This window comes from Gambusia affinis, linkage group LG22 (genome assembly GCF_019740435.1).
Source record: "Gambusia affinis linkage group LG22, SWU_Gaff_1.0, whole genome shotgun sequence".
NCBI lineage: Eukaryota > Metazoa > Chordata > Actinopteri > Cyprinodontiformes > Poeciliidae > Gambusia > Gambusia affinis.
Window position 1 is genome coordinate 22,966,154 of NC_057889.1, and position 10,722 is coordinate 22,976,875.

Genomic DNA, 10,722 nt, shown 5'->3' on the forward strand with positions numbered 1-10,722 from the left:
TGTAAAACTTCAACTTAATTGAAAGCATTGTCTTATTCTAGGTCGTCACCTTCATAATATATTTGTCCTATGTCAATTTTTGCCAAAGGTATTGGGCACAATAACTCTGCAAAAGATTTTGTGGCAAAACAATATCTTTTTGCCTAAAATATCTTTGAGAAAAAAAAGAGATGGTGAGATTTTTTTTTTCCGGCCAAAATCACTTTTTTTTGGCAAATAAAACTTTGATCTAAAAATGTTGCCCTGAGAAAATTTTGATAATGATTTATTGCAACATTTTCACAATCCAATAAAGGTGGACAGGATCCATGTTCCATTAGGTACACACCGTTTGCATTTGAGTAGCAGCCCCAACATCTGCTAGACCTGAATATTAATGTTTTATGTGCTTTATGATGCAGCCTTCTCAGTGTATATGCCAGCCCATTGTTTCTTTATCACATAACACTTGAGGACAAATATTTACCAAACTCCGAGCCCCAGATTCAGAGTTTTTCTAAAATGAGGCATTTTGTTTAATTTAATGTGTTGACAGCGCTGCTAAATTCCACAGGAAGCACAGCTGGCACAGACCAAAGTGTGTGTATGTCCTCCCTTTGCTTCTCCTCATTCACAAGTGTATATTTGAAAGGGGAGAGGGTGAGGGCCTGGATGTGAAAGTAAAATAAATAGCTTTCCTCTCTGCTTGCCAAACCACATTTTCTAACTTTCTGCTTGTCCATTCCTAAGCGGAAGTACCAGTGGTTTTGTCTACGAATGAGAAGATATTAGAGCAAAAGACCCACAAAGAAATATGGTAATGTAGTCAGGATTGTATATAGGAATAATAATCTGAAACTAAATGTGATCTGTTACTTTTTTTTTTCACATTCTACAAAAATAGCTTTTTGTCTTTCTACTAGTGGAGACACTGAGATAAAGAGTTGAGGTAACTTAACCATGTCAAAGCATCAAAAATAAGGTTCTAGCTTTTTACACATGAAAAGTTATATAACATAATTCCTCTAAGACCCTAGACAATTATTTATATGACTAGTGAGTGAAATCACCTGGGAAAAAATCCAAAATATTTTCTGAAACATTAGTGTTTAAAAATGTTGGTTTCATATGTCAGTGGGTTTAAACAAATCAAACAATAAATCAATTTTTTTTTTAAATGCAATATGTCTTTATTACTCTAACAAACAGATAAAAACCTTTTGACTCTCTCTGACCAACAATTCAGATTGAGAGTTCCATCTGTCAACTGGGCCAAAGGCTAAATCTTCACCTTTCAGAGGAGCCAGCACATTATTGGCATTTTACATGATCAATGACTTAGGTTCTCTTTTCATTACTCAGTTCAGTTCAGTTCCTTTTGGTTTCATTTAAATATCTTGGGACTCCGCCCCTAAGCAATCAATTTTATAACATTGTCAACTGTTTTGGAAGTAGGATCTTGAGCAAAGAATACTCCATCTGTGTTTTGACTGCTACCTGCCAGGTCAGGACAACAGACAGGAAAAGCCCTGGGAAGCTCTTCATAGAAAGCACACGGTTGTGACAGGATCCCATCCATCACCAATTTATTCCAATTCCGAGTGATTTAGGTCCATTTGGGTCTCCTGTGGGTTCGGCACACACCTGTCATTTGCATAATTAAGCTCTGGGGGAGCAGTAGAAGGCAGTCATTTGCTGCATTAAATCCTCACCTTATCAATCAGAGGGAACATCAAGACATATGAGGACCCATGACACTTGGCTTCCTGCCTTCATTTGAAATGCTAAACAAAACTTTATCTCCATGCCTGAAGCTGGGCCTGGCTACTCCAACTGCCAACTGGCTTCTATGCATGTTAGCTGTCTCAGGGAGATGAAGCTCTGCCCCTTTCCTCAGGGGGCTCAATCATCAATCAGTCTCCAACTAACTTCTGTCTAAGTCCTAGACAGTCAAGACGGATGGTGCCAGCATCTACAGGATGCTGCAGTATCCCATTAATTCTCCTGTTAGCATGCACTAAGAGAAATAGCTGCAAGATGTGAAGCATTTTATCTGTTCTCTAGCCGTCACAGTCGGTTTCCTTGTTTGGCCGAGGGTCACTAGTTAATCATTTCACAGGCGCTGGTAGTGATGTATCAAAATCAGACAACATCCATTCTCGGCACTGAGTCAAACAAAGACATGAGTGTCCCCCAACAAGGGCCCGTTCTGTCTGAACAACTCTGTGGCTCCACCACAACCAGCAGACAGTGCTGAACAGAACCAGGGGATGAATGGATGCTATTTTCACAACGCACACTTCTTCACAAAGTGAAACCCTGGCAGGCTGCTGGGACACTTCAACGGGCCTTTTTCAACACTCCCTCCACGGAGGCCACCGAACGAACGCAGCGGGCGCAGAGACTGAGTGACATTTACTGCAATACAAAGAGTTAAAGACACACTGGGAAGAGGGAAGGGGGTGGACACAAGTGAAAGACAAGGGGTCCCTCTTTGCAGAGAGTGATGAATGAGTGGATCACAACAAGTTTTGGAGAAGGTCTTTCGCTCCACACAGGGGGGTTTTCAAATGGAATGACTGACAGCTAACAGCACCAACTCCACCTGGAACAACATGTCAGCTGGATGCTTTACTCACTGCTCATGTTATTCTCCTAAAACAAGCCTGTTTTAGAATTATAATAACTGCTTTATGAGAACTGGTGCTCATCTGAAATTAGGACATGTCCATCAAATTAAATGGATGTAAAAAAAATAGAAACAGCTATGTTGCCAATTAAATCTATGGCACCTAGTCCTAAAATCCTCCTAAGGTCGGATTTGACAAAGACAGATTTTTTTCTGGAACTATGATTTAGCAAGATTAATTTTATGTGTATGTGTGTGCATGTATGTGTGAGTGTGTGTCCACTGTGAAATCCAAAACAGATCTCAGACATCGAGCATCTAACTCATCCCACTGCAGCAGAGTCGACTGACGGTGACAGAGTCTACGAGGCTCCTAATACTAGAGGAAATCACGATTTTCAGCAAGAAAACTATAACTAACAATTCTGTCATAACAACTATGCTGCATCAATTCTAGAGGGTTACTTCAAACTCCCCATAAAACCGTTGTCAGAACATATTCTAAGGGATTTTACCAAGGCAGTTCCAGGTTCCAGGTTTCAGGAGGAGTCAAGGGAAAGTGGTGATAGGTCAGTTCGGGATAAAAATCTTAAGTTGTAGCCCTAAACTTCACGGTGTTTGTGTGGTGGATTTGTATTTTAATCCCTTTGGGACCAGCATTCATAGATCTTTAACAAATTGAGCCTGAGAAACATGTTTCAAAAAAGAATGTGCTACACATCAACAGCACTTTTCTTAAAAATCTGTTAACATCCCAAAGGGCTTTTGTTTGTATTTATTTTTCCCTCACATAATAAACATTTCGATATGTTTGAGGAGGATTCTCATTAGAGATATTCAACTCTTCTCCCCAGACTGCTACAAACAGATGCTGAAGTTTAAATTTTTATTAAATGACAGTTAACAGAAATCACAAGCCATATTCAACCAGTATTACTGAAAAATAATGTCTAGCACCCTCTCTCCACAAAACTCAAACGTTTGTGGGGAAACAAAAAGTGACCCTCAAAGCCAGGGTATTTTCTTGCCATGGTAATTAGTTTTTACCCTAGTTAATGCAGTTGGAAAGCAAGAAGGCAATAACATCCAAGAGACACTACTCTGTTTCTTACAGTGAGAAAATAACCCTTATATGTTGATTTCGCCATTCAGATCAATTATTTTGGAGCAGCTTTGTGAAATTTACCTCATATTGTTTTTACAGTCACAGGCAGTTGGACTAACTGTGATGTTGTTCAGCTGATAGAAATACTTTGAATAGTTTCTGTTCTTCAGGAAACTACTGAATGGACAATTTGGTGTCAATGGAGCCACTGCAAGAAGTGCTGATGGTGCAACATGATTCTCATTTTATTTAGATTAAGCACTCCTTAATACAGAAGTGTCTCATGGCTCAGCAGAGATAAAGCTAATAAAGGTGCAGCGTCAATAGCTGGAGTTTGATTCACATGGATTTAAACAATGCGGGGATAAACTCAGTGTGCTGCTGCCTTACCTAGAGGTACTTCCTTAAGTTGGCCCTCAAACAGATTAATTAATAAAGACGGGCTTCCGTTGTGGGGGCTTTGCAGTGAGACACAATAAGAAAAGGTGGTTGGAGCGATTAGTTTTGAGTTGCAGCGTTCTCCCTGTGGAGAGAAGTTCTGAGCTTTTCTTCAAACCTGAGGGATCTTATCCTTCTGGATCTTATGCATATTAAAACAACAAGAACAATAAGAAGTCGCTCCATGGGGCTGAATCAGTGATAGCCTGCTAACATTAGAGACATAACACAACTTGAGGCAGGCTGTGTTGCTCTAAATTACATGGCCTAATATATTTCATTAGCACACCTCCCTCAGAGGGGTCCCTAATGGATGACAGCGTGGCAGAAAGCTCGTCTGCCAGGGATGCTAATTTGTTCTAAAGCGCATTCCGTTCACTTATTACTGGCTGCTGCTCCTTATAAGTGGTTTAGATTGAGGTTGCCTACTTTGAAAAAAAAAGGTCTTGGCTGATGATGCACGCCACTTTAGTTCCTTGACCTGAGATGGCCCGGTTTAATCTACTGGATCTGTTGTAAGGATTTTTATCATTCAAGTCGGGTAGCCACCAAAAAACAATCCTGCAAATATTTCAGGAGAAGAAAGGCAAATCATCTTCTCCAGTAATATTGTTATTCCAGCCTCACAAAAACAATTGAACCCGTCTTCTTCTACTGTTACAGAAGAAGCTGCCGTATCTGTTATCCGTTGTGTCAGGACTGTTTGGGGGAACAGGATGGCACAGCTTCCTCTGAACCAGTGGACTCCGCTGCTGACCGAGTCAGCTTTGGATCACTTGAAGAGAAAAGCGTTTGTGCTGAAGAGCTCAACTCAACTTATTGTGTAATCCCTAAGTGAACAGACTCAGGTCGATAAAATGAAGAGCTTCACAATCAATTAGAAAGAATCTAATGATTCAGCTGTATGAATCCTTTTACCAACACAAATATCCAGCTGTCCATGTCTATATTGTTAATATGCTTTCTATTGTTTGGTATTTAAGCAAATTACAAGTCTGCGAACTACACATTTCGTCTTTTCAAACTATTGCTGTGGTATGACACCTCTAGTCACACAGGTTGAATGAAGTTCAACTACTTACGCTCACAAGCATCTCCTTTCTGATGAAATCCAGCTTTGCATATACATTTCCCAATGGGCACGAGCCATTCTCCTTCAGCGCTGCAGTGCATCTTGGGGGAGTTATCGGCCTCCTCCTCAGCATCATTCACACACATGCCTTCCACCTCCACCAGCGAGGAGAACTCCGATCCTGTCACTGTGTCTGGGAAGGTGGCCAGATTCTCAATGATCGACCAGCACTTCTTGTAGTAGACTTTGACGGAGACCAGGGCGATGCACGCCCCGACGTCCTGGAAGGCGAGGTAGAACCCCCGCCTGGACAGGGGACCGATGATGCGCACCTCCGTATTCAGTTTCATCTTCCTCTCTCCCAGGTCTCCCTGGGTGAAGCTCTCATCCGCCGCGATTGTATCAATTTTCACATACTGATTCTCCCTCAAGCCCCGGCCAACCTCGGAATCTGTTTCCTGGTAATACAGGTTGAAGGTCTCCTTGCAGGCACCCACCACACCAGGCAGGCTGTTACAATCCCTCAAGGTGAACTTCAGCTCGACAAAAATTCTCTGGGCATCACCCTTCTCTATCCAGTTAGTCCGAAGCCAGTTGTTCTGATTGGGCTCCATGACTTTGCAGACCTGGTAGGTACGAATGGGTGTGTAGTTTTCATCCAAGCCACTGATCTCTTCCCACTAAAAGGAAATAAGATGCATTAAAAATGAATCTATCCATAAGGAAATGCATTTCAATATTGCTGTGAGATGCAGATGGAAACTTAAATTGGAGCTGATCAAACTAACTGATCAAAGGTGTATGAAATCTAGAGACAATAACCTGCAGAGGGAGGAGGAAGATTGGATGTTCTATCTTACACACACATCTTTAAGCAATGATTGTGTTTTGTTCATCTGATTGTCCTTGCATTTTTTATTTTAAAAGTTCGTCACTGCTTGCTTTAATCAGACTTGTGCAAGTGGTTCACTTAAGGCCTTTGTGCTCTGAATGTTAAAAGCCGGCTGCATTCGGAGGCACAAACCAGCCCGGCAAACTCGTCCCTCTCCTGCTCCTGTTGTAAGAGGAGTAAAAAACCACAGTGCATCACCTGTGTGTGCGTGTGTGTTTAAACCATTATCGTCCCCTATTACACAGCAGAGAAAGCAGTGAGTGAAAAAACATCGAGATGCAGAGGGCATCCACTGGAATGCATCTGAGCAATGCAGGGATTCTGCAGGCTTACCCCATTGGGAGGATAGGAGATCCACTCCAGCTCTGTCTGCTGCGCCTTCGAGTCCAGTAGAATCACTAGCGACAGGAAACCAAGAGGCAGGTGGTTAAAACTCACTCCAGGGGCAGGGGGCCTGCTATCACTGATAGGCCATGTGTGTGTGTGGGGGGGGGGGCGGCGTTTGTGTGCACATGTCTGCGTGTCCTTGTGGGAACCTTTTTCTGTCTAGGTTTGCATGTGTGTGTGCGTGTGCGTGTGTCTATCTGTCTGCAACGCATAGCTACCTGTGACCTCATTCCTGCAAGCAGCAGCTCTAAGGCTGAAACATGCAACAAAAGGTGCTGCAGCAGCAGGCAGGTCCTGGTCTGCTGGGAAACTTTTTATTGAACACTGGAAACATCCGAGGTTTGTTTCCAGTTTATATACGTGTAATTTAGATTGCATATATAAATATTTATACCGTAATTTGCAATTACTGACTGCTAACTTCAGCTACTTCTAATTGTTTCATTATGATATGAAGATGAGAACATGTATGCTTCTTGATTATTTTAAATCATAATAACCATAAGACCGTTGGATGTTGTAAAACTAGCGGCTTATTTTGTATGTGTTTCCTGGCAGCGTACGGCGGAACCGCGGAGACTTCTGGAAATCAACTTCTTTAAAGAGGTTTTATTATTAGCTGTTAGATCGATTCTCTGAGAGGCATGGATGGAAAAACAGCCCGGCCGGCTGCGCTCAGACGACGCGCTGTGCGGATTCGGAAAAATCCCGCAGATAGATATTTAAAATTCACCTCATCAGATCAGCCGGCACAAAACGCTCGATTAGTGCTGATCGACAGGCTAGTTTATGTATATATATATATATATATATATATATATATATATATATATATATATATATATATATATATATATATATATATATAATTTTAGAATGTCCTTCTTTTAATATATCTGATCCGATTTGCAAAGCGCCTCCAGTTGTACCCTCCTTTATCTTATTTTGTTTCTCGCAGCCTGGCTGAAGTTGAGCGTCTGGAAGCGACCGCGGCTCCGTGGCGGACTGTCGTATTTCAGGCTGGACTGTCAGAGCCGAGGCCACTTTGGAGGAAATAACCGTCCAAAGCTGAGTCCTGATGGACGGCGCACTCACTCCGAGCAAGGCCAGCCTGCTCATCGATCCGCTCATATTACCCAGTTAGTGAAGACAGATAGCAGCTTTAGTGCTGAGCAAACAAGCTGTTAATACCTGGAACAAAAAACAAGATAATCTGCAAATAATCCACGTTTCAGGATTGGATCACCGTGCGTAAAAACACGAAGAGCAACCCGCCTCTGTTGTTGCTGTCGAGAAGTCATCGCCGAACACGCTTCGCTTCTAATAATAATAATAAAAGTTAAAATAGTTGACAAATAACAAAACCAGGGATGTCGTGACTTTTGTTCATTTTTTTCCACGAGGACGTCGGTTTATTCCGGACAACGACTTGCTGCTCCGTGGGACAAGCGAAAACAGTCCAAACTTTGGGAACTCACCTTCTTTGGCGTTCTGGGCTCCCCCGCCGCCCGCATGGCAGCACAGGAGAAGGAACGGTGAAATCCACAGCCACGGGCTGGAGCTGGAGCTGGAGCTGGAGCTGGAGAGCATAGTGCCGCTGCGGGTTCAGTCTGGACCGTAACTCTCGCTGCTGCCACCGTCTCTTGCGCTTCCCATTGACGACACTGAAGCGGTTCTCTATAATGATCCGACGGTCCCAGCTCAAATAGTGTTTGCTGCCGCGGGGAGGAGACAGGCACTGCACGGCTATCAGTCACCAAGATGGGCGGGGTGAATGGCCAATGGGCGCGCGCCTAAAGACACGTCACGAAAACAGAGAGCAAATAGGGAGGAAATGCTGGTTTTCTTTTGTGTGTGTGTTGTGTGTGTGTTTGTGTGTGTGTGTGTGCGCGTGTGTGTGGGTGTGCGTGGGCGTGTGTGTCTCGGGTTTTTTTAGAGGTACACGTAGGAGGAAGGTCTGGAGATGGATAAGATATTTTAAGTTTTCCAGGGGAGGAAAAGGAGGGAACCTCGAGTTCAACTGGGCCGTTAGTGACTGACCACGTCACTGAAGGAAAAGAATATTCTAATATCGAACCAGATTTCTTACTCTGTTTTGAAAATATCTTGTTTGGTATCGCAGATGTCAAAATGAAAGACTCCTCTGCCATTTTTCGTATCAATGACTAAACTTTTAAAATTATGTAGCTTTATGTTATTAATGCAAAAGTTTAATCAGTAATAGTTTTCTAACAAATTTATGTCAGATCATGATTTCTTGGTTAATGACAAGTTGTCATAACGAAGACATTTTGAATAACGTCAACTTTGTATTATAAGTGTCAGGATTTACCGAATGACACTTTATGACAACAGTTATAAATATTCATGAAGACATATTCATGTTCATGACAGGTGTTATGTTTATGACGGTGTCATGACAGTCTTATTCACAACCCGTCAAATAAAGTGTTACCAATATTATTTTAAACACCGAGCTAAATTAGTTTCTTGTGGTTATATTAGAAAATGTATATTTAATAAATTAAATTGACCTGGAACACATCCAACAGTTTATAACAAGCATGATATTATCCACCTTTCTTGATAGACATTGAAGATGAGTTTAGATTAAACACGGAACAAGGATGTTCCGTGTTTAATCCCAGCTGAAGGTTTTTTCCATCTCATCTGTCCTGTATGGTGAAAAGAAGCAAGAAATATTAAAACATTACATAAGAGATAATAATAAACTTTTAGATTCTTTGTGGCTGCTAAATGAAATGTTTCTCAATTAGTATTAAAAATAACTTAAATTTGAATTATCCAACTAATATAATTTTTCATAATACAACCCATATAAATATATCATTCTTACTGTTATCTGCTGACCAGCCCACATGATGAAGAGGCTGAACTTCATGTTGTCAGAATTTAATCATTTTTCCAGGCAACATTTACAAACTAATACACAGGAGCCAAATGTGAAGAATTATTTTGGGTAATAATTGATCTTTAGTCTGGTCACTGAGCACACCAGTTAGTAAAATCTACTGTTTCTTTTTTTCATATTTTCCACATTACATTTGATAATTTCATGTAATTAACATTAACTAAGTTTGAATTGTTTATGACTGTCAAAGAACCGGACCCGTCTGGGAAGTACCTTGACATGGCCTACTGGATGTTATCCGAATTTTTCATCAAAGGCTTTTAAAGCTTCAAAGATACAGATGATCTAGACCATTGAGCAATTTCCTATTAGAGAAAAGACTTTCAATTCCCCCCTGGCTCCTGTGTCTTTAATGTTTTTGCCGAATATAGCAGTTGATGGAGGGACATTAAATGGTGTTTTTATCTGCAGAAGGTCACCTTAAGTAGCGGAAAGTCCCACTGAGACGAAGCGTTCACACAACAGGAACTGATTCACTGCTGCTCTGCTGCTTCTCAAACATTCACCAGAAGGATGGACTGGGGTCTTTAAAGCTAAGAAAAAATAATAATCATAATTGTGGAAAACAATTAAAAATTTGAAAGTTAATTTCCCATTTCTCAGATGACTTGGCATATCACTTAAAATTGAAAGCATAAAGCTGGGCTCATTAATGCTTTATACATACAGCTTTTTTTCAGGTCACTAATTAATCTCCATTACTCCCCAACAGGAGAAGCAGCTGTAATTATTGTCCACAAATATTGATTAATAAACTGTGTTTGTAAATATGGTCAGGACTCGACAAGGACTCTCATCAAGGTTTATGTACTTTTGCTTTTATTGGTTTTTATTTGGTCTGTTTGGTCTGTGTATTATACAAATTACCTCTAATCCTTTCTGACTTCAATAAGCACTGGAATCCTGCATGGATGTATTTAACTAATGATTGTTGAAATGAATCTGGATTAATGTTACTGCTTTTTTATTATTATTATTAATTGCTTGCATTTGAGCAGAGCCAAAGGAGTAAACAGCATGAGAGAGGGACAGGAGCTCAGATTTTTCTTTGTTTCATGCATACCGAAAAAAGTTTCATTTTTACAAGGGTTCCGTTTACCTAGCTTGTTCTGCCTTCCAGCGTCAGACATGACATGACTTTTTCAGGAGTGTTATGCATACAGAGCCTTGCAAAAGTATTCATACTCCTTAAGAACATTTTATAATCACATCTTATTCCAAATTATTAACATGTCGTGTGACAAACCACCTGTAATGAGTGTAAATGCAATGAGAAAAGACAATATCA

General features: G+C 40.9%; 1 protein-coding gene across 4 annotated transcripts in view; it reads right to left on the minus strand.

Moving 5' to 3' along the window:
- The window catches only part of epha7 (eph receptor A7), a 126,048-nt gene extending 117,819 nt beyond the window's left edge, over nucleotides 1-8,229 (minus strand). Inside the window, exons 1-4 of one of the 4 annotated variants that reach the window (XM_044107219.1) lie at nucleotides 7,981-8,229; nucleotides 6,449-6,513; nucleotides 5,234-5,903; nucleotides 339-1,604 (exon numbers count right to left, since the gene is read on the minus strand). In XM_044107219.1, coding sequence (XP_043963154.1) covers nucleotides 1,558-1,604; nucleotides 5,234-5,903; nucleotides 6,449-6,513; nucleotides 7,981-8,092 — 894 coding nt within the window. In that variant the 5' untranslated portion in view covers nucleotides 8,093-8,229 and the 3' untranslated portion in view covers nucleotides 339-1,557. Of the gene's footprint in view, nucleotides 1-338; nucleotides 2,398-5,233; nucleotides 5,904-6,448; nucleotides 6,514-7,980 lie in introns of those variants that run through there. The other 3 variants (XM_044107218.1, XM_044107216.1, XM_044107217.1) reach the window with 3 other exon arrangements.
- Nucleotides 8,230-10,722: the final 2,493 nt, after the last annotated feature.